This window comes from Mesoplodon mirus, assembly GCF_964341445.2.
Source record: "Mesoplodon mirus genome assembly, chromosome: 2".
NCBI classification, from domain to species: Eukaryota; Metazoa; Chordata; class Mammalia; order Artiodactyla; family Ziphiidae; genus Mesoplodon; species Mesoplodon mirus.
The window spans coordinates 125,336,091-125,360,354 of record NC_138977.1 but is presented as its reverse complement, the minus strand read 5'-3'; the positions used below and the strand labels follow the sequence as shown (position 1 = coordinate 125,360,354).

The 24,264-nt window shown below is 45.6% G+C and overlaps 1 protein-coding gene across 4 annotated transcripts in view; it reads right to left on the bottom strand.

The window, feature by feature from the left end:
- Window positions 1–24,264, bottom strand: part of HTT (huntingtin) — a 138,443-nt gene that overhangs the window by 55,404 nt on the left and 58,775 nt on the right. For all 4 annotated transcript variants that reach the window (XM_082611066.1, XM_082611065.1, XM_082611067.1 and 1 more), the window contains 15 exons: window positions 23,850–23,996; window positions 22,699–22,819; window positions 21,015–21,091; window positions 19,848–19,999; window positions 18,554–18,756; window positions 15,941–16,067; window positions 14,230–14,357; window positions 10,796–10,906; window positions 8,350–8,427; window positions 7,757–7,980; window positions 6,561–6,639; window positions 6,279–6,440; window positions 3,681–3,736; window positions 2,521–2,669; window positions 798–934 (listed from right to left, as the gene is read on the bottom strand). In XM_082611066.1, the coding sequence (XP_082467192.1) occupies window positions 798–934; window positions 2,521–2,669; window positions 3,681–3,736; window positions 6,279–6,440; window positions 6,561–6,639; window positions 7,757–7,980; window positions 8,350–8,427; window positions 10,796–10,906; window positions 14,230–14,357; window positions 15,941–16,067; window positions 18,554–18,756; window positions 19,848–19,999; window positions 21,015–21,091; window positions 22,699–22,819; window positions 23,850–23,996 (1,951 nt within the window). The remainder of the gene's footprint in view (window positions 1–797; window positions 935–2,520; window positions 2,670–3,680; window positions 3,737–6,278; window positions 6,441–6,560; window positions 6,640–7,756; window positions 7,981–8,349; window positions 8,428–10,795; window positions 10,907–14,229; window positions 14,358–15,940; window positions 16,068–18,553; window positions 18,757–19,847; window positions 20,000–21,014; window positions 21,092–22,698; window positions 22,820–23,849; window positions 23,997–24,264) is intronic.

Here is a 24,264-nt window from a genome sequence, read left to right as displayed (position 1 = left end):
AAACCAGGCCGGGAGCTCTGGGGACGCTGCGCTGGCTGAGCTGCCCTCCAGGCCTCCCACTAAACTGCATGCTTGCCAAGAGCCGGTTATTGGTTCTCAAACCTCTTTATGGTAGTCGTACTTTTTATTGTAATTACGGGATTTAATTAAACACTAAGCATTTAATTAAACATTACCTAGATTAACCAAAATGAGAATGCACAAAGAAAGTGTTTCTATGAGAAAATCTTACGATTTTATAAAGATTCAAAGACAAATAGCTAAAGAATTACCAAAATAAGTGAGGGCTAGGCAACTGTACCAGCTACAGAAGAGAATTCATTAAAAAGCCAGACTTCTGTTTTCAGACTGCCTCACACACCACCTGAAATTCCTACTCCACCTTAAGGAAAACGAAGCCAGAAATCAGCACCAAGAAAAAGACTCTGGCCCTCCCTCAACATAGTGGTAAATAAATGTACAAATAAAGTCATTAAATTATTTCACGTTTTTTAAAAAATCATTCTTTAGAACGCTACCATTTTGATCGACACTGTTGACTGGTATTTGATCCTCATTTTGGAAAAGAGGGCCTCCACCATGTTTACCGCCTTGAACGACCTTGTGACCGTGGGCCAGGCCACACTGCCTTAAAGACAGACACCACCAAGCCTTATGTCCCCCTGCGTCTTCCCGCCCGAGAGCCCAGGGCTGGCACAAAGCCACACTCACTGACAGCAGACAGCGGCCACGTGGCATTTCCTCCTGTCCCTGCAGGGACAAGGAAGGGTCAGTGACCACCCCACACCTCCTCTTACCTGATGGTACTGGATGAGTCTCAGTAACATTGACACCACCACCTCTTTCTGGGTTTCGAGCTCTTTTCCTGCATCAGCTTTATTGGTTCCTCTTAAAACGAAGAGGTCGTGGACTATAGGCTGCAGGGCTGGTATGGCTGTAGGCACAAAAGGGCCCACTAAGAAGGAAGTATGTGACAGATGCATTCGGAAGACAGCACTAACACCTCCAAATTATTTTCAAGAAATAAAGAAAACCCTGACCCATACTTGGCTTTGTGATAAGAGATAAATTAAGGTTATCAATGAGTGCCGTGAAATTACCTGTATACCATCCTGGAAGGCCATGGGTCTTCCTCTGACACTTGATAATGTTGTGAAATTTTTAAAAAACAAAAAAACAAAAAACTAGGGTTTCTGTGACATAACATTATTTCTGACACAAAGAGACACAAATTCAAAAGTCAAATTCAAAATAATAAAACCTAACTAACCAAAATAGCAACATTCTATCCTCATGCATAATCTACTTAAAGATTTACCTGAAGAGAGAACAAATGCTTTTTCAATGGAAAACATTTAGTCAAAGTATTAGATTTCTATACTGTTTCAAGCAATTAAAGTCACTCTCTCAAATGTGTTTTCCCCCAAGTCGTGTCTTTCTCCAAAAGAGCAAAGTAAATTATTTTGCCTCACACCACCACTTGAATAAACTAAGAAAGGCCTTTCATTGAGAAGGATCAGCCCAGTCATGTCACCAAGATTACTGAAAGGCACACTCTCTCACCCTCAGTGACGCACACACACACGACACACTTGATGAGTTTTCTACAGACAACCAGGCTTCCCAGTAGAGAGCAGGGCGGTCTGGCTGCCCATCAATTTTCTATCCAAAGACCCTCTGATCTGGGAAACCTCAGTCATCCCTCTATTTGCCGTTTGCACTTTCAACTCTATCCAGTGACCCCAAGTCCATACGTGCAGTCATGTACCCCTGTGCTGAGGCATGGATTTGAGCCCTAGCAAGGCCATGGCTAAGGTGACCGTCTTGCTAGTGTGGAAATGGTGATTGCCGAGCCCCTCCACACCCCCGGCACCACGGCTCACTGGTCACCCTACTGCAGTATGCGGAATGGGGACCCTGGGTGCAGCAGCCAGCCGAGGTCTTGGGAGGCACCCCAATCACAGTTCAAAAGCCTACAGATTCCTGACGATGGAGCCAGAGAGGAGTCAGTAGGAAGTGCAGTTTAAAAAGTGCAAAAAAAGATTCACAGCTCCTTCCTAAACCACACCACCTCATTCCACAGGTGGGAAGGAGGCTGCCTGAGCAGCTGACTGTCACCTGTGGACCTCACTTAACCTGCTATGAAATAACCAGGCAAAACAGAAGGCCCTGAATCAAGGCCAAACTATATCTTCTAAAACCACTGGACGAGAAATCCCATGTCCTTACAGAAGCTGGACTTTAAAATTCTTTGTTTCACACGGATAGACAAGAGTATTTATGTCAGACTCTATGTGCACCTTAGATTACCTCACTGTCTGTGTTTACCTAAGTGGATCATACACTCCTGGGAGTAAAGAGTGTGCTCTCTCCTTTTTGTAAACATCTCTAACCAGAGTGCACATGCGCACGCGTACACACGCACAGCCTACAGAGCACTGGGCAGCTGTCCACACAGGTGGAAGGTGGTGTCAGCACATGATGACCACTGAAGACCACAGTGAAAGGCTGTCCCGTTACCGTGTGTCACAGCTTTCCTCCCGCTGGCCATGATGCCGTCACAGAGCTGGATGATTTTAGGAATTCCAATGATCTGTTTTGAGTGATAGCGTTCATAAGATAGTAATACCAGGAAGAAAAAGACGTTTGGAATAATTGCCTCTGACTCCCTAGAAACAAAAACATCCATTTAGATGCTTCCTTTTAAAGTGAAGAAATGTAATCAATATAAACAGCATGAAATTACTCTCGATTCAGAGTTGAGAGAGCACATGTGAGAAAACGGAAGAGCACGAGGGGGGATGAGCGGGCACTGAGCTAAAGGACTCTCGGGACCCAGTTTAGTCCAGCTGACGTCCCCCCCGTGTTCCCGGCTTGAGGTGGGGCCAGCATGTCCTCTGGGGCGCCTGGGCTAAGTGAGGGCCTGGAGAAGGCGCCCAACAGCAGAAAAAGTAACTGACACCCAAAGGAGAAAAAGTAACCTCGAATCACATGGTCGAGAACAAGAAACTGGGCCTCCAGACCCAGGGGACTCTCAGAACACTTTCCTCTGCACTATGTTTCCCTAACTACTTATCAGTTAGTTCAGAAACTGAAGAATTTTAATTTTCTATAATTATACTTATAGGAGGAAGTATTCAAACCTAATAGTCTAGCAAAGAAAAACTGCAATTAATATAAATACAGTGCATAATAATTACCTTTATTAAAGACAACTGCATTCAAAAACTTCTCTAAGATTAGAAAAATTAGTGCTCTATCAAGTGAGATTTCATTTAGAAAACTATTATAAATGCTTTGAAATATGAAATGAAAACTGACAACACATGTGATTATCAGACGCAGAACTACTTCTCAACGCGTCTTGAGATACTTATTCATTAATTTTTAGAAGAAACAAAAATCCACAGCATGTTAATCAGATTTCCATTAAAAATAATGCTTAGCAAAAATGCCTAACAATCCTTTAAGATAAATGCTCATCCTACATGTAGGGAATTCCCTGGCGGTCCAGTGGTTAAGACTCCATGCTTCCACTGCAGGGAGCACGGGTTCGATCCCTGGTCGGGGGAACTGAGATCCCATATGCCGGGCGGTGCGGCAAATAACAGAACATAACATAAAATTACATGTAATTATGTAACAAGGACAAGAAATCTAAAATAACAAAACGCTATTACCTGAACTGGCCTACTTCAATGTATTCAAACTGCTTCAGCACAAATCCAATAAACACCTACAGGCAGAAGAATAAAATTTTTACATCAATAATTAAAATGTGCAAACTAGGTTATTTTTCTTCATACTCATTTGTATAAACCTTTAACAAGTTTCCTGACAGTAAATTCGTTTGTGTACAAGAATTCAAATGTATTCTACTGTCACAGACTAGATAATTTCAAGACACTTCCAGAAATCCCTCTAAACACATTTACTGAACACTGAGATGAAACCTGTTGGGAAACACAGATGATGAATTCCAGGAGCCACCAGGCAGCACCCAAAAGGCACACCAGCAGGCCTCATTCGCTCCAGCTCACGGCAAGCCGCACAGCACGGATTTCCTGAAACTGGCTTAGGAATAAAGATGCCCAAGTGAGTCCAACTTCTCCCCCCGCCCCAACATTCAAAGGAGCTGGGTACCGAGGGGTGCGGAGGGGAGGGTGGCCTTGAGAAGCAGAGGCAGGACTTCACAACTGGCTTACAGCCAGTTCTGTGTCACGTTCCAAGTGCCCAAATTCACTCTCCAACCGTGCCCAAATTCACTCTCCAACCTGATGGAGCTTATCTCCAGTTTCCTCCTCGCCCCCGGGTGTGATACAGACACACAGCAGGTGCTCAGTAAATCACTATCTGAACTGAGTTAAATCACTTGCCTGTTCTATTGATAGTTTTCTATCCTTGTTCATAAAAACTGTCAAGGTACTGAACCCTAAGAATTGGGGGGAAAGGGTGCTGAGTGACAGAAACAAACCGGAACAAACGTGGGGCGAGAGTACCCATGGCAAGAAAACTTAACGCCACCAAGTAAGAGGCAGAAAGTGCTGGGCTCGCGGTGAGGCCCGTGCATCAGACCACCTGTGCGCGTGCACGTGCACAGAGACGAGCACAGCACGGAATTCTCTCTCGACGCTTACATATCAGATGGGGACTTTAGAAAGATAGAAGAAAGCAACAAAAATCATTCCGTTTTGGAGAAGCCCTCTGTGTAGAATGACTAAAGACAGAATTTGATAAAGGCCTGTCTGACCAGGGTACGGCCGAGTGGGGAGCTGTGTTCTTTCTCTGTCCACTGACAGCAGCCCCAGCAGAGACCGACCACCACCTGAGAGAATCAGTTTCCTCCCACAACGAGTCAGAAGGGGGAAACCGAGAAAGGCGGCCCGTGTCCTGATGAGAGTGCAGCCAGCCCGGGCTGTGCTCTCCCCTGGAGCAGCAGGTGCTGGGGAAGCCCTGGGAGGCCCCACCTTCCCAGGCTCCCCTCGCATGCCCGCGCCTGCCTCCCTCTCGGCCACGGCTGCCCCCCACTTCAGGTGAGGGCCTCTCCCCACCCAAGCCCCTGCATCAGAGCACGGGAACCGTCCCACAGTGAGCGTCGTCCCCAAGGAAGGAAACGGCTCTTTGGATGATTTTCCTTGGAGAACCAGAGCAGAGGGCGGGACAATGAAAATGCTGGGTCAAAACAGAGCCCCTGCCCCAAGCCCGCTCTCATCAGGTGACCCCCCAACACCACCTGTGGGGAAACGAGCGTCCTGAATATGTTTGCTCGCTTCTCCTGGTGAGTTTCTCAAGGTGCGTGGGTGGTTAGAGACCAGTCTCTGCTAGGGCTGCCGTCAGTGGACAGAGAAAGAACACAGCTCTCCACTCAACCGTACACTGGTCAGACAGGCCTTTATCAAATTCTCTCTTCAGTCATGCCACATAGAGCCCTTCTCCAAAACGGAATGATTTTTGTTGCTTTCTTCTATCTTTCTAAAGTCCCCATCTGATACGTAAGCGTCAAGAGAGGATCATCTCAACAACAATGCTACACCACAGATACAGTGGTGTCTAGAAGGGAATGGAGAATTGCAGTATTTCCTACCTCATAGGAAAGTAGCGCCAAATCACAGCCCAACAATGACAGTCACATCTTGACGACCTAAAGGCAACTTTCTTTGCAGTGAACTTGGCTGGCATGACGCTTGCTTTAAGAGAATTCGCATCACAAAATGATACAGCTTTCCAGAGTTGTACCCGCCAGAGGAAGGCGTGGCAGGGAGGTCTCACTTGGTGGAAGCAAGCACAGACACTCAGGGCCGCCTCAGACAGCCGCCATGCGGGGACCCAGGGGCCAGGGGTCAGCCACTGCCCAACAGATCACATTCCCTTTTAAATAGGTGAGCTAACTTTAGATCGCTTGAAATTGATCTTCCTTGATAAGCTGTTTAAAATAAGACTCTGGATCCTGCAAAAATGTCCCCCCAACAGTAAATCTCAATTACAATTTAAGTTCGAATTAACCTTGGAGTGGGGGAGGGTGAGTGGAGGGGAAGAGCCGTTGGCAGATTTGTAAAGGCTGACCCTAGCCTGGAGAGCTTGGGTGAGGGTGCAACGCTTGCTGAGGCCTGTGCACGCCAGGCCCTCTGTGTCAACCAGTGAGTGAGACAGATGAGACACAGCCGCTGGTGGGGGAAAAAAAATGGCGCATTTCTTCAAGGTAGACTTCAGTGTCTTTTTAAGTTCATTTTTATTAAATTATGAACAGGTACAGTGGATGAAAGATAAAAGCGACAAACCTGATCCGAATCCAGAAGGCAGTAATTAACCCGTAACTGAACCAGCTGTGCCAGCAAATCCAAAACCTGCTTCTGTAACTGCACAGAGGTTGTTGTCGTGTACTGTTTTAAAGCTTTTATAACAAGAGGCTCAAATAAACGAATGTGATTATGAATAGCATTCTACGAAAAAAAAAGAGAAAGCAAGAATCCATAAGTGAGTCTTCCACTGCAGCCAGCTTGAAGCCCCCAACCTGGAACGTGCCCAGCATGCAAAGCGTGCACCTGCCAGCTCCCAGTTACCTTGTCCGCGCGGTTCTTTGAGACGCTGGTGAGGTTTGTCTTCAATTGGGTAGACACTTTCTGGAGTACGTCAAACCACCTGCCAGGCAGAAAGAAAGGTGAGCAAAGAATACCCTTAAATACTCTCCTATGTATCCAGCTATAGTCCAGGTCAAACTAATTCAAATTCACAAAATCAGAGCGTTTTAGAGTCAGAAAGAACTACAATAGCCACTCAATGTAGCAGCGTCAAACTCTTCTTTTAGTGAAGATAATTAGGTGAAACAGAGTTTACAGCTGACCAACAGCCATCAAACCTTGTCACTCGTATGTAGCAGGCTACCCGAGACAGAGCTTTCCTCTGCTACAGGAAACTCATCACCCAGCCCCGTGTGTAGTGGGGCCAGAGAGGTGATGGTCATTTGAAAGATTCAGTGATTTAGAAGATACCACTTGATTTCCTTGGGAAAAAATTTCTTTACATCAATTATACCCTTTTCTTTTTAAGAAACACAATATTAAATGACAGTAATCAGACACTTGCTTGTTTTATTTATACCCCATATTATTAGACAAAGTATTTAAAGAACTTATTCCTGAGACTTGGAAAAATAGTAAGTACATGACCAATTAAAGCTCGAAACGTGGACATTTTCCTAAAATACTCTAGCATTTTAACTGTAGCTGTTTCATCACTACATCTATATAAAGAAAAATCAGGAATTCTATTGTTACTACAGAGTAGTAACTCAAATATGCACTAATAATTGATGGTAATTTAAGAAACAACTACTGTAATTCCAGGCACCATAAACAACTATAAATTTGAGTGAAAATAGACTTTTAGCCATAAAGTTACAAAACAGAGAGTAATAATACCTATGCCCTCTACACACTAGCACTACTGAGCCACCTGAGTTACAGGCCCCCAAAGCGCCACCAACACACAGGAACTTACTCTAAAGGGAAATGTCACACACCCTGGGGAATAGCGTGTCCCCTTTCTGGCTGGCTGACGAATCAGCAGTGAGTGCACTTCCCGGGAAGCCCGCTCAGCACTCCTCTCCCCTAGCCCAGCCCTGCCAAGACACTGAAGTGCTCGCAATCTCGCCCACTGGACCACATGCTTCTCTGGAGGCAGGGCCATGCCTTCAGCATCTTTGCAGCAACCACATTTTCTAGAGTTCTCTGAACACAGGAGACTATCAGAAGGTTACCCTGAGGTGTCGTGGTCCTGTTCTGCCTGCACCATGTTCCTTAGGCTGGCGTCAGCTAACGCCTGGGTGAAATGGGTGTACGGAGCCATGAAGCAGTAGTGGTACAAGCCCGGCCTCACGCTGGAAGAGCCAAGGCGCTGAGCACGGCCTTGAGACTTGCTGGGGTTGGAGGATAAGCCGTCAAACTGGGAGGCCAAGTTTGTCCCAAAGAGAGTCTTCAGCAGCTACAGTGGAAGAATTGAAGCCATCAACATCTGAAGTAACACAGAATCTCCCACACAAATATCAAACCCACCTATACATAACTGGGTATGTTAGCACAACTTCAGATTGTGCAGGACAGGGGAGGGATACTAGGACACCAGTTAAGTGATGAGAGGCCAGCACAGCTTCCAAGATCCTCTGCCCCTGTGGGGGCGAGCCACCTCCTCCTGGACCATGAGGGAGGAGCACCCCTCTTGGCCGGAGCACAGCGGAGTGAGCAAAGGCGGGATGGGGGCTGCTGGATGCGCCACCAGCACCACCTTCTGAACGACAGGCAGCATTACATCAGCGTGCCGGGTTGAAGGGCTTAAAAGAAACTACTTTCTGACCTGCTGGACACAAACAGTTGCCATCACTGGTTCTCGACTGAAGCAGGATTTCAGGTACCCCAGGATCTCTTCAACACACTGCAAAGGACAGGCAGCAAGACATTAAAGAAAGCAATTCACAGATACTTGTTGTGAATTCTGCATGGAGAGCAGGACACAGGACAACTTCCGTTTAAACTGTGTACAACAGTACACATCAGAGGACAGTCAGAAGAAGGTTTTCATGTACTGCGAGCAGAGGAAGTCAGTAAAAAGCATGGAAATCTAAGCAGCCATGTCTCACCCTTCCTTTCATGTGTTTATACATTCTTTCTTTCTCTCACTCATCCAGGAACTGTGCATCAAGGATCTGCTGTGCCCTCGGCATCCAGCCCTGTTGTCAGGGCAGGAGCTCAGCGTCTACAAAGGAGTGAAAGCCCTGCATCTGTGGGGCCCCTGCAGAGGTTCAGCTGAACGTAGCACATACTACATCAAGTGTGATTTACCATAAAAAGCCCTAGACATTTCCCTTTAGCGTAAGGTCCTGTGTCCGACAGCAACCTGCAAAAATGACCAAAATGACTGCCTTCAAATGACTGTTCTCACAAACTGTTTTTACCAGCCTCAGAAATGAGGTCCATGTTATCCAAGGTCCCAGAAGACATGAACCAGTCCAGGCACCAGCATCAGCAGCTCTCCCCTCACCGCCCACCTGGTCCCCAGACACTGCTTCTATCAGACCAACTACATTGAAAAGGCCCCTCACTTCATTTGTTTGGTATATTTCCTGCACTAAAAAGCAACAGATTTCTGTAGATTTCACACACTCAGGACCATGTATTTTTAAGATTCTGATTTATTCCTGTTAGACTACATATCCAAGGCTATACTCTGCAGGGTTGAATTTGTTCCACGTCACCTTGTTTTCACTAGCTCATAGCAGGCAACTAAGAAGTGCAAACCAGAAGAATTACAACAAGAGCCTTCACATCACAAGTTGCCTAACGAAGAACCATGTCTCTTAACAAACACGTATGAAATGCTCCATGTGCAACAGAACTGAGTTAGGCACTGAAAATAGGTGAGAAAAGGATGCTGCTGTTAGTGGCCTTCAAGGAAACAAGTCCCGGGCATGAATATTAACATACAATATAATGAAGGGAGACTTCCACTCCTGGACAATATGGAGTAAGAGGGACCAGATTTACCCTACAGCCAAACAACCAAAAAAACCCAATATATGAATATATGAAACCATGGTTCCAAGACAGTGACCAGGAGGCACTGGAGGACAGGGATCCCTGAGAAATGGGAAACCAGCAAGTCAGCCCTACAACTGCCCCAGCTCACTGCCCTCAGAGAGCTCCTGGGTGGTGGCACAAGGGCGAGGGACAGAGCAGAGCTCAAGGGACCCCCCGAGTTGAGGAGGAGCTGAGAGTCCGGGGAAGCAGAAACAGTGAGGGTTCCAAAGAAGAGAGAGCTCCCAGAGAGGACTCTGTAGACCGGGGGAGGCCCTGGGAGCCGCTTAACATGTGCGTAAGGAAGGGTCAGAGGGCACAGCGCTCCGAACTCACACAGGGCTGGAATGGTGACTGCTCTCCTCACCAGGGCTTAAGGGGCACTGGCTAGAACCAGGGAGGTCTTACCTCGGTGGTGGAAGAATTAGCCCTGGACTAAGCACTGCTCTGACCCACTGAGTTGACATGTGGAAAAAGTACAAGGGACAGTGAGGAGAAACAGAAGACAATGTGTACAATGATTAAAGCCAGATAAGCTTTATGCATATCGAGAAAAAGATGGAGAGAAATGAAAACAAAGGAACTTCACTGTATTCCACTTCTAAGAGACACACGTTTAAGGAGGGCTATTGGTAAACTCACTTTGAAATTCATTAGAAACTAAGATGCCCCGGTAGCTGGACAGGTGGATCCAAACACAGCAGAGCAAGTGGACAAAACGGTAACTGCTGAATCTGGTCGTGGACACGACACGGGCACTCACCACACGACCTCTTAACTCTCCTGTGTGCTTGAACATGTCCCCACAACATGAGGGTGGTGCAGGAAGGTTACTGGGCTTGGAACCGAAGTCCACGAGCCTCAAGCACAGCTCTGCTGCTTCCTGAGGCACCAGAGGAACAAGCCACACCCCAGAGACTGCTCTGACCTCGCCATGTGCAAAGGTCAAATAAAGTAAAGGACTCTGCCAACAGTTTTAAACCCACCAATTTTTTAATTCATCTGGGTCTGAGCTAATTTACAGCAAAAAGTGAAAACAAGACACAAATAGAAGCCCGCCCTCGGCAACTTCAGGCTAAGATGAGAATCAGACCCAAGTGCCCGGACCGCAGAACCTTCTCCCACTTTGTGAACATGCCGGGATGGTGGGGTTTCGCCCTGGGCACTCAGCCCAGGGTACACTTCAAGCATGCCAGCTACAGCTCAACGAGAAGAAAGGAAACACAAACCTTCCCGATGTCCTGCAGTGTTGCCAACTCTAGAAGCTGAGAGAGAACATCCAGGGCAGAGCGCAGAAAAGCCCCAAACTTTTCGGTGTTGCTCTGAAGATCCAAGGTGACCTTGGGAAAGTGGAGGGAGAGAAGGAACACGTGATTACTGGCGGCATCCGGTCACCTGACACAGACACACATGGTCTGCTGTGCTGTGTTCCACTAGGCAGCGCGACACTCACCATGGGCGGGTGGGGTGGGGGGGGGTTCTGTTTGTTTGCTTGTTTTTAGCACTGGGAAATGCCTTGGAAAGGAAATTACTCTTCCGGATAGCTATATAAACACTATTTTCAAAGGCATCTTCCAACATATACTGACGCTACTGAAAGAAATAATTCCTAATCTTCTATCATAATGAGAAAAAGAATGTTTAATGCCCATCATAACCAGTGCCTGATAAGCAGCATATCAAAAAATATAGAACACACGCCCTCTTCCACCATTAAGATCCCTGGGGGAATCATTAGCAAGTTCAGACACAACCTTTTAGTCTGGCTACAACAAAACATTAAATTAGTCTTAAGAGGTATTAAGATCCTAAAGGACCCAACTGAATTAAATTATGTAGCAATTTTCCCCATTTAACAGACTGAGAGAAGGGTCAGGGCCAAAGATATAATATGTAAGAACAAGGGTGAGGGGGAGGGATTGACCGTGAAAATAAAAACTGGCAAAAATCCTACAAAAACATTACAATAAGAAGAAAGGAATTTGCTCAGTGAAATAAAATCTAACCACCCCTGATGAAAGAGAAAACACTCTCTGGGCAAAGGGAGAGGAAAGCAGGTGAGAGACAGACACAGAAAAGGAACAGTAAGTGGACCTCAGCACCGTGACCACTGTCACGTCAACCTGAGGGTGTTCCCAACAGGCCAAGGAAGGAAGGAAAACTCCAGGAGTGAGACCCCCAAAGACCCAGGGACAGGCGACTGCACGACGCCAGGTCCCAGGGAAAGCAGGAGGGCAGGGGCTCACCTCCAGCAGGCACAGGATGTTGAGTGGGGGTCGGGGAGAGAGCAGGGAAGGCCTTTCCTGAATAGCGAACAGATGTGAGAACTAGGGTCAAAGGGCTCTGAGGAGAGCTGAAGAAGGACTTGGAGACTGGAAATAAAGCAGGGGGGAGCCCAAGGGTCAAGCAAACAATGGAGAGCAGGACACCCAGTGGGGCAGCAGAGGAGGTGAGGAGGCAGTGGTTAAAGATCTCAGGACACGCCAGCCACTCCAAACACACACACACAGTCTGCGCACAGCAACTCAACCAGGAGGCGGGACTCCGAGACTCCAGGGAGGCCAAAAGTAAAGGGGTCCACCCTGGAGTCCAGGGCATTCAGGAAGGGAGACGATGGAGAAGGAGGAGAGGATGGAGGGATGCTGCGGAGAACATGGGCGGGGGGTCCCCCAGAACTGAAGATGACATACACTGAAAACAGGTGGAAAGAAAACATCTTCTCTGTGTGGGATTTTAAACATACCCTCCTCTACTTTAGAGCTTGACATGAGAAACATCCGGCTAAAGAGAGCCTCCAAATCTTTTATCTTTAAAAATTATCTATATCCCTCAGAAAACAAACCAGATAAAGTTTGTAAGTGGTTTTTAAAAAATTGAGATGTATCTATTAGTAATAAAAAAAAGGATGACAACGGTCACATTTATGAAAAAATGTGCAAGATCTATGTGAAGTATCTTTTAAAATTACTTTTAAAATTCTTTAAATTTCATGTGCTTCTGAGGCACATACAGGAAGTTTCCAACACAAAAAAAAGCATCTCATACTCTGGACAGGCAGGCTTAACATCTAAGATATCAGTTCTCCTCAAATTAATCTACAAATTTAACACAGTCCCAATGGAAAAACTCTCAACTTTCTTTGGAATTAGATAAGCTTATTCTCATGTCCATATGCAAAAATAAATAAGAATATCCAGGGAAATTCTAAAGTAAAATGGGGTAACTGATCTCCTCAAAAATACATTATGAAGCTACAATAATCAGGAAGTGTGCTTCTAATGGATGAACAGATGGACAGACTGATATAATAAAGCAGTAAATGGAAATATACAACTATGAGAATTTAGTATGTGATAAAGGTAGTATTTCAAAACCCATTAGTGGGGGCTTCCCTGGTGGCGCAGTGGTTGAGAGTCCGCCTGCCGATGCAGGGGACACAGGTTCGTGCCCCGGTCCGGGAAGATCCCACATGCCGCGGAGCGGCTGGGCCCGTGAGCCATGGCCGTTGAGCCTGTGCGTCCGGAGCCTGTGCTCCGCGACAGGAGAGGCCACAACAGTGAGAGGCGCGCATACCGCAAAAATAAAAAAATAAATTAAAAAAACCCATTAGTGCCAGAAAATGGACTATTTGGGAAACTGTAGGGGCAACTGGTTAGACAGCTGGAAAAAAAAACCTGTTAGATGCATATAGTCTAAACACAAAAAAAACTGAATGGAAGAAAACAATGAAAAGCCCTAAATGAAACCATGGGAGATTTTCCTTAATAATCTTAGAATAAGAGGAGTTCCCTGGTGGCCTACTGGTTAGGATTCTGGGCTTTCACTGCTGTGGCCGGGATTCAATCCCTGGTCAGGGAACTGAGATCCCGCAAGCCATACGGCGCAGCCAAAAAAATAAATAAATAAAATATAATAATAATCATCATCTCAGAATGAGAAAGTCCTAAGTAAGAAACATACCTGTGCAAGAGAAACAACAGAGCAGACCGCTATCCTTCCAGAAAGCTGCTTGCAAGGTTGGCCCTCGGGGGTGCCTGGAAACTCAGCCACTAAACAGTTCCCTAGACTGACGTCAGACTCGCCCTGAGCACTAAGGGTGGCTCACTGTGCCTGGGCTGCCTTAGCAAACAATGTGTTGATGCTGGACCCCTGCTCTCCTCTGCGAGTGTGAATTTTGGTTTGTGAAGGCAGAGGGAGCCTCTGTAACCAGCACGCAGCTGCACTTTAGTTGAGGGCGGGGGCGGGTGGGGCCCTCCGAGTGGCCCTCATAGGGAGCAGAGGTTGCTCCAGACTCTGCCAGCATCCTTCCCCTCAGGGGCTGGCTGTGTGTCCTGTCCGCCCTGCCGTGAGGAACCCTCGCTGTGAGTACAACCACATGCCCAGTCCCACAAGACCTTCTAGCAGATTTCTGAACGTGGGCCAGACACGGCATCAATAAATCATAAAGACATCACTTTTCCAATGAAAATCCTAAACTTTTGTATGATGGAAGCTACCGTAAACAAAGCTGAAAGACAAAGTTGAAAAAGCTAACTGTAACTCATATCCCAAAGGCCTAACTTACTTACTTATATATGTATGTCTATAAGCTACAATCTTAAGAAAACCATCCACAATCCTCTGAAATGTGTGAATGAGTGTATTTTTACAAAAGAAGCAGTACCTTGTAGTTTGCGTGTGTAGCTTTCAGGACATCGTGCAATTTAAGGTAAGAAGGAAGGTGACAGAAACTCCCCAGTGACGAGGACTTGGTTGCGGCAACAGGCCCTGAGGTTTCAGATGGTCGAGAGGCTTTAAACACACCACACAAAATAAACTTTTAGATCAAAAGTAAACACACACCAAGTTTAAAAAAGATTGCTAGTAATAATTATTTTTATAGTATTCTAGTAGGATAAAATTCAAATTTTTCCTGACTTTTTGATTAATTCACAATAACAAGAAATTGACTAATGAACATAAGTAGACTCTGAGTACCGCCCAAAAGATGACAAATAAAATAGAAAGAAGAAAAAGAAGAAAAGCCGTGTGGTGCTATTATGTGTTTGCTTTGGCCTGGCTGCCTGTTTGTGAGTCAGAGGAACAACTGACGTGACCTTCAGTCAATCTCAAAACCTCTCGGAGCACAAGGCTCCCAGGGGCACGACGGGGTTGACCTCTGGTCGACTTAGGTCATGAGCCCTGTAAGCAATCAAACAGGGGTGACGTGAACATGCTCTGAAAACCGTAAGGGTACACACACTATCATTAAGCTGATATTAAATGCCAAGCACCGTGTAAGGTTTTAAAGATTTGTGATTTGGGGTCCTTAGTTTATTTAATCCATCAGAAAGATGATCAGTCACATACTGATAACTTTGCATTTATAAAGTTCTGAAGCTTTTTAGTTGGTATATCTTCCACTGGTATCGTCATCAATACTTAGAAAATAGTTTCTTTTAAAATGCTTTACTGCTGAACTGAATGAATAAGAAAAAAAAAAAAAAAGCTTGACATAGGGAATTCCCTGGTGGTCCAGTGGTTAGGACTTGATGCTTTCACTGCTGGGGCCTAGGTTCAATCCCTGGTCAGGGAACTTAAGATCCCACAATTCATGTGGTGCAGCCAAAAAATTAAATAAAGTTTTAAAATTAATAAAATGCTTAACATAAATGCTTTATAAGCAAAATGAACGGGAGAGTCATGTCTGGCCCCGGCACTGTGAGGTGGCATGTGAACGGACTTGGTGGCAGCACAAGCAGACAGGTGTCTGGTCGCCTCTGCTCTGTGCCCACCAAGAGTGGCATGGACCGCATACGTCATAGGCAAAGTCACATGGTCACTCTGGCCCCTTCTATTCCAAGATTTTCCCCTCCAAGTGTCTGTCAATTTCTCAGGTTCGTCTCACTCAGATGATTTTGTCCCCACTTTACTTCTCCCTCAGCCCTTCCACAGGTAAAATTTCCATTTCCTATTTCAGAATTCTCCACACATCAGAATCAACGATGTCACCCCACTCTATTCCTAGCCATCTACACCCCCTCCCTTACTGAAAATCAGTGAGAAGAGGAGAAGGGGGGAGGCACAGCATGGGAAGCACGGGGCACAGTGCCTTGCTGTGGGCCAGACGCCTGCAGACGACTGGGACCCCACATTGGCAAGCAACACTCAGACCAAAATGTGGTCTGTGTACACTCAGTAAGTAATATTCAATACCTGAAACCACACCTGGGGAAACCATTTCTCTGGCTTCATTGTTATGTATTTTATTTCCAAAAACTACCAAGTTGTAATATTAACCTTGACACAAACATAAGCTTTAGTCCTAAACCACTGTAATACAGACAGGCACCCCCAAGTCCGCCCCCTCCCCCTCCCCCGCCGTGGCCTCACACCTGGACTGGCTTCACCGCCTTTCTTGGGACTCACGGGTACAGACACCTGCTCTCCAGGTTCCTTCTCTTTTCCCTTCCGTCGGATTGGACTCAGGGAAGGCGGGTTTGTTAGAGACGGCAAGGCTGCCTAAAATAGAAAACAAACTGTGAAGGAAGTGTAACCAACACAGAACTGAAAACTATGGTATGTGCTTCTACCATTCACCCGTGCAATCCATTTCTCTTCTCTGAATTCACATTTATGGAGCTCAGACTCCGTACATGTACCATCCACTTTAGCCCACACAACAATTGCACGTGGTGGGAACTGACCCAGCACTTCCTAACGGGAGCACCATGAACGCTCAGAGATGGAGGAGCCCTCAGGCAGTCAGGCGGGGTCTCAGGAGGCCCCCGGAGCCCCGGCATGCCACCTCCAATAGCAAGCAATGGGGCTCTCTCTGGGAGCCAGGGCGTGAAACGGTACAAAGCAATGCTCTGAACTCCGTTTTCAAATGAAGAAATAGGCTCAGCGATGATGAAGTGACTTATTCAAGGTCACAGATAACAAGCAGCAGATGTAGGAGGCATCAAACCCGGACCCTCCACAAAGCCCACACTCTGCACACACAGGACAGTAGAGAACGCCCCAGGCCCACACGGCAGGAGGCAGTGGCGTGGGCGCCTCAGCTCTGCTGCTCACCCCCTCCGCGATCTGACAGAGGCCACCCTACACCTCGGAGCCTTGTCTGCACAAAGGGCACAGTGGCTGACAGGGAAGGGCTAGAGAGACCGGGAAAGAAGCTGCTGCACCTGGAAAACACGCTATGTGAAAGGAGCCAGTCACGAAGGACACCAGCTGTGTAGCTGCACTGACATGAAATGTCCAGAACAGGCAGATCTATAGAAACAGAAAGTAGCTTAGTGGTTGCCTGGAGCTGGGGGGCATGGGAGGGCTGGGGGGTGACAGCCAAATGGTACAGCGTTCCTTTTTGGGCTCTAAAATGGATTGTAGTGATGGCCAAATAACTCTGGGTGTACTAAAACAGAGTCATGCACTTTAAATGGGTGAGGTGCATGGTATGTGAATTGCACTGTACCTGATATGTTAATAATGTTGTTTCAGCGAGGCCACTGCAGTGGTGCAAATGAGATACTACATCAGCTTGGACCAGAACAGCGGCAGTGAGCACAGAGAAAAGTGTGTATATGTGTGTGCACCTACATGTGCATGTATGTATATATGTAAATATATATGCATGTATGCATATCCATATATGGGCTTTCTGCAAGATACTTAGGAGAGAAAACAAAGAATTTGGTGAGCAATATGAAGAGTTGTGATGACTCCCATTTTCTAGCTTGAAAAATATGGAGTGAGAGACGGGGAGAAGCGCCAGCTGAGGAGGAGACCAAGAAGTCCAGATTTAGACCAAATGAGATTCCTATGGATCGCCCAAGTAGAGGTGACCCGTGGCAGCTGGCCACACTGGACTCTGAAGACAGGTCTGGGGTCTCCCCTGCTTAGATACTGAAGACCTGAGAGTAGACCTGACTGCACTGAACTGCCCGGTCCCACGCTAGAGCCACGATCTACATGTGGCTACTTAAATTTAAATTTAATGACAATTAAACAAAATTAGAAGTTCAGTTCCTCAGTTGCCCTAGCCGCATTTCACGTGCTTGGTTGCCACATGTGGTTGGTGGTTACTGTCCCGGCTGGTGTAGATGGAACGTTTCCAACCTTACAGAGAGCTGTACTGGAGAACCCTGGCCCGGAGAATAAGGAGAGGGGCCGACCGAGAACAGAGCCCTGGAAAGCGCGAATGGTGGGAAGACGACTCAACTAGGAAAGTGCCCAGGCAGTAGAAGGGGGTGAGAGAATCCGGAAGCCAACCAGAAAGAACATCTCAGTACAGGAGAGGTGGTCCTGGGAGATGCAGAGGGGAGGTGAGACAGGGTCTGCGAAGCACCGACGAGAGTCAAAGGCGGGTCTTGGCAGGGAGCATTGTTATGGGGAGCTGGCAGAAATCAGGCGAGCAGGGGTTAAAGAATCGACGGCCGAAGCAGTGGACTGAGTCCAGGGCCCGAGAGGTTTTGCAAAGAAGGCCAGCGTCAGAGAAGCAGTACACTAATTCAGGGGTTAAGCTGGGAGAAGGGACTCGAGAGAAGCTTGTAGCAGCAGGGGGACCAAATTGGCAGCTAGAGGAGAACCTGAGCTGTCAAGGTGGAAGAGACAGGAGAGAGAGTGAACCATCAGATACAATTACAAGTGAACTGATCCATCTTAAATTCACTGTGTGAATAGTTTTCACTGAATTGTACTTCAAAGAAAAGCAAAACATTTCGGGAGAGACCAACTTCAATGCTGAGCTTTCTTGGCCAACGTTGAAAGCCCAAGAATAAAGCCAGGTATTTCCCTCTCAGAGGTGATAGTAAATGACAGACGATACCAAACGGGCTGTAAATTGGATGAGCACATCTAGGTGTTAAATCTAGTGTCACGATATGAGAAATTTTGTTTATTTAAAGCAAAAGAGGATAAGGAAGGGACAGATGAGCAAACAGAGGCATGCTTGGAAGCCCACGGAGCCATCTGGACCAGCTGAAACAGCTGCCCAAGCAAGGAGTTACCTTTATTGCCGGTCCAGGAGCCACATCATCCAGGACGTGTGCACAGATGTTGACCACCTTCAGCAGGTGGGAGAAGAGCTGTTCCACCATGGGCACCAGGGTCCGGTCACCCAGAGCCGGCCACACCTCTTCCTGCTTGATGGCTGCAGGGCTGGCCTCTTCTTCGGAGGTCCACGAACTCCTCAGAGATCTGGGGGCACTGGCTGTGATACGGGCACACACGTTACCTCCCCAGCTCCACAGCATGGGGCCAAGACGTAAGTCCTTCAGACCCGTCTACGTCGAGAGTCTGCTGGACACCTCCACCTGGGGGCCCACTGATGCCTTAGGTTCCACAGGAAACCAGCATCTCCCCCTGAATCTGTGTCCCCAACCTCCATGAAGGTCACCATCACATACCCACCCAGGATGTGACAGTCCCCCTCCTGATCTTTACAACTGAAGTTCAACTGGTGATCCAGACGTGCTGACTCTGCCCCCTTCACTCTCTTTTAATGGGCTTCTTCCCACACAACCCACAGCCATTATCTGGTTCAGACTCTCCTGATCTTGCCTTAAGCACGGGTTTCCCTAACTTCTCCTCCAATCCACATTCACGTCAGCCGAGTGATCTTTTTAAAACACTACCCAGACTGTTCGTCCCCTTCATGAGGCTCTTCGATGACCTCCCAGAGCAAGCAGACTAAGTCCTCATTAACGGAGACGGATCCCTCACCAGCCACATTTTCCATCGTCGTCCTCGCCCTCACACAATATCCAAAATTACTTAGTTCTCAAATGTCACACAATTTCTCACGTCTCCATGCCTTCACATGTGCTGTACCCTGTCTGGTGTTCCCTCTCCTGCCAGCCCATAAATCTTGCTTCCTGTCCTAATCCCCAACAGAGAGTGATTACAGCCGCTCTGTGCGGCCACTGAACTTGTGTTGACATGTGTTGCTACAAACCTACATTCAACTTGAGAATGGAGCCCACACACCATACTTTCTCATGGCCCCCATGCCTGAGACAGTACCTGCACACAGTGCCCGCTAAAATGAAATTAGAAATGAGTTTACCTATAGCTAACTGAGGGGCTAGATTGGGAAAGGGCTGCTTTAAAATACTCGGCACAGGATAGCTGCCTGCAGTACACATTTATGTCTGTCGGTAATGTCTGAAATTCTGACTAAAGGAACAAGCCATCCCTGGCAATGACCTCAATACTTTTCCTCCACGCGCTCACTGCCTCCACCCCCCAAAGGAAATCAAAAGTTAAAGACCTAGAATCCCTCTTTCAACTCAGTACCAATACCTGCAAGCAAGTTCCCAGCTAAAATCAAAGCATCCTGATGGGCTGAGAGATCCAGTGGGAACCAGGCTGATGAAAGCAGGGTCAGGATCATCGTGACCATGCCCACAGTACAGCTCTTTCTAGACTCATCAGAGGCGCTCAGTGGGGGCACTCTGAAAGCAGACATTTGCAAGATCAAATTACAGAAATATTTTAAGATAACAGCCTTGCTTTCTCTTATGAACCAAAAGGAAGGCACATCACTGTTCATTTCATGCCAGCTCATAAAGCGATTTTACTACAGTGAACTAGCATCTTTCTTGTAACCATAGTCCCATGAAAGTCATCCGAGAGAGGAAATCAGGTAGCAGATCTGACTGGAAGTATTGGAACTGGTTACTCTGGTAACTTTTACTCTCTTTCGACTCTGACTAATTAGCACGTTTACCCCAACATCAGAGTTGCTCTGAAGTCAGGTCTAATGCTGAATCTATGACACAGGAAAGCCATCACCCAGGACCAGAGAACGCACCCACTTCAAGCAAAGTTAGTTGGCCCGTACGCTGACACACACAAGAAATCTGCAGATTTCCTTCCAAATGTGACGGTGAGTTACTAAATTTGTCTCAGTTATCAGTATACACAACAAAAGCTTACTCCTTAATGCCATAGAAGACTCAGAATTATTTCACAGATGAGGGCCATCTACTTGAAGAAAATCATTTTTAAATGAGAACTGCTAATATAAATATAATAGTTCCTAAATTACTCTTGTAATTGATTACAATTTTGCACGATAGCTCACATTTGATTTCAAACGAAAAATGTTTCTAAATTTTTAATACATAGTGAATAATTTTGGAGAGAATCAAGCCAATTAGAAAAGTCTTTTGCCAGCATATGCAAATTCCCTTAAATTAACCTGCAAATCACACCCTCAGATCCTCCAAAATGCTTAAGAGTGAGCATCTGACATCCATTAGAATTACAAGTAATTCGGTATTTCCCAATAGCTCCTTCTCTAGCTTCCCACACAACTAACAGGGCAGAAGCAAATATTCCAATTGGTATTTTTCCAAAAGGTGAAACTGTTAAGGTGAGACTTAAAAAGAAAGAAAGAAAGGGATCCGTATAACTATGTTTGTATCACATAATTGTAGACAGCCATCTGCCGAGGAAAATACATACCCACAATGCCAACCTAAACTCCAGATGCAAACTGGAAAGGCAGTTGAAAGAAGACACAGAGCTTCACAGCATCCAAACTAAAGGAGAAAGGAATGAGAAAATCACACTCAAACACCAAAAAAGTTTATTAAATTGAACCTCCTTTTTCCCTTTATAAAGAGTATGAACAATGAAAACAAAATTGGGATCTGTATCTAACGATAAGACATCTGTCCTCCCATGATACAAGTTCACACCTTAGAAGATACAGCTGGACAACTGAGATACAGGTTTAAGGAGGGTCTATTATAGCCCAGTGAGGAGAGGCCAGGAGTGATGCACCTCCTCTGCCTCGAACTTTAATCATCGTGCTCCCCGCCCCCACCTGGAATGCCCTTCCTACCCCACCTCACCCCACCCCATCTGCTCCAGCGCTCGAGCTAATTAATGTCCATCTTCCTAACCAGACTGAAAGAACCACAAGGGCAGGGGTCCTCTTTGTTTTTACATCCCAAGCCTAGAACAGTGTCTGACATATGTAGGCCACAATAAATACAAATAATGTTCATAATATTTTGAACAAATCAAGGGAAGACCAAACTGCAGACAGCCTAAACAATATTTAAGTTTGAAAGGCACTTACATACTTATCAAGATAGTCTAATCATAATTGTCTGAGCTTTCACAACATGAAAGCATTCCTTCTGTTACATAAAATAAATGACAAGATTTAACCTGGTAATCAGCAAATTGGCACTACTTTCATATAACATTCTTTTTTTCTGATTATGGAAGTTAGACTTGTTCATTTTAGAAAATTTGGGAATATCTTAAAAAGCATAATCATTCATAATCCTAAAATTTATTTTGGAAATTTTCTGCCAATCATTTTCTTGAGTATGTAAGAAATGTGTTTAATGTGAACATTATTTATCATAAGCAAGATCTGTCTGTACACAAGCATACACAGTTTTGTACTGTGCCTTTTTTCACTCATTATACTCCAGATGATCACTCTACAGATGGTTAAAAATCCTCCAAAGCATCATGTTAATAAGTGCATAATAAACATATCACCATCTATACAGAATTTAGTTATCATCAGAATTTAATCAGTTTTGGACTCTTGGACATTATGGTTCTTTTACAATTTCAGCATCACAAATAATGATACAGTTAATCACATTACACAAAAATCTTTGTTGGCATTTCTGATTTTTTTCCACTTCGTGTGTGTTATAAAGTCACTGAGTCAATTATTCTAGAGATATTTTAAACTTCTGATATACTACCAATTCAGATTATGGTAGTTTTTCTTTTCTTTGTTATGTCTTCCTAGCCTGGCTGATTGACTGATTGATTGATTGATTTTAATTTTTTGGCCGCGATGCGCGGCTTGTGGGATCTTAGTTCCCAGCCAGGGACTGAACCCAGGCCTGCGGCAGTGAAAGCGCTGATTCCTAACCACCGGACCGCTGGGGAGTTCCCGTGGCTAAATTTTTTTTACAATTAACATATTTAATGTTCAGAAAAAAAAAAAGTTGTTTCCATTCCCATTGGAATAAACCCAGGTTTTATTCACAGAAGCACAATTTCTTAGTAAGCCGCACATATAAGAGCTCTAATACAAGCATCCTACCGTTAAGAATTGACCACACAAACTACTGAAAAGTAACCTCATTAAGACCAACCAAAAGAGTCTTACTGTGAGCGCCCTCGTGGTTGATGTGATTAGCTCATGAGAAACTGCTGCAATGACTCTCGAAAGGTTATTTTCCATAGTGACGTCTGTTATGCTTGGTAGTAGGTTATAGCCTCTATATATTCTAATGAGAAAGAGACGTAGAGACTTATAATCTACCACTGAAGCTTATGACATTTTCAAAATTCAAATGGCACTTAAAATTTTAAGATTAAAGGCTACAAGAGGTTAAAGCAGTCTTGACTTTTAAGTTAAAGAAAGACTGGGAATAAATGTGGTCATTATTCTAGGAAAATGGCTGAAATCACCCCTTTCCTCCTCCAATTCCCAATACCACAGCACTGGAGCAATGCTCTCTTCAACACAGCCTTGCCTGCAATCTCTCTACATGTCCAAAGCTGCCCATTTTTCAAGCTTCAAGTTAAAAGAAATCCTTCATGACTCTACTCCTGATTCAGGACAAAAGAAAGTCCTTTCCCACTACAGTACTGCCACTTTTCCATACTCCATTCATGGCACATGTCAATTTCAATCCCTCCTTGTAGCTACATACAAATTCTAATTCCCCAACTATATAAATGAAGCCCAAGCAGGATTAGCATTGATTCACTTTTGTTTCCCTCAGTGTCCTGTCTTTAACAATAAAGAACATAGTCTATGTTAGTCTTCTAGTCTAAAAGACATAGAAAAGAATGGGCTGTGTACAACCGTTTGAAATTGTATTTAAAAGACTCTCACAAAAAAATGTGAATAATAATAATTGCACATCACTGAACTAGTGATAACCCTAAATAACACTGACACTCTTTAACAACCTGCTCACCTAAACATTAATGTCATGACATAACTATACTCTTCATAGGAAATACAAATAAAGTGAAAATTTTAAGGACAAGTTTTTAGAGAAGACATAGCATTAGAGTCCTAGAGAAAAATACAGCTGTCGGTATGCAGCTCATAACAAACAGATCATACGATTTACGAGGTCACTGCTGTGTGGCTGCAGCAGAGCTTAAATAAAGAGGCGGGGTGGTAGACCCTGAAAAAGAGAAGCGCCCCATCAAGGGAGGAACGCCTATTCCAAGCGTTTTCTCTAGAAAACATGAGGCTTTAGAGTGAGCCCAGGGCACGCTTTCTTTGGCTAGCAGGGGTACCTGGTTATGGTGCTGGCGGAGAAGTGAGATGGAGGCTGCGCCTCGTGCATGAGAGGCTTCAGGTGAACGCTGCTTTGACCTCTCGCCATGGCCACGACTGCGTCAGCCTGTCCTTGGTCGCACTTATAAAACAGCTTCGGGACAAGCCTGACATAAAAGCAAGGTTTATTTCCCTTAGAAAGTACCTGAAACCCACCTGTGAGCCCCTCCCTCCGGCTACCCACAGACACTTCCTTCGTCAGGGGAATTAAGAGCAGAGGCACCGATTGCAGGGCCACTCCCACACACACCCGCTCTGAAAAGACCAGGCGCTGGGCGCTCTTCCTGTCTTTCATACAGTTACGTACATCTCTCTACACATAATTAAATGCTTTGATTTAAAAAACCTTGAAAGGTCTCTTTCTAACCATCTTGA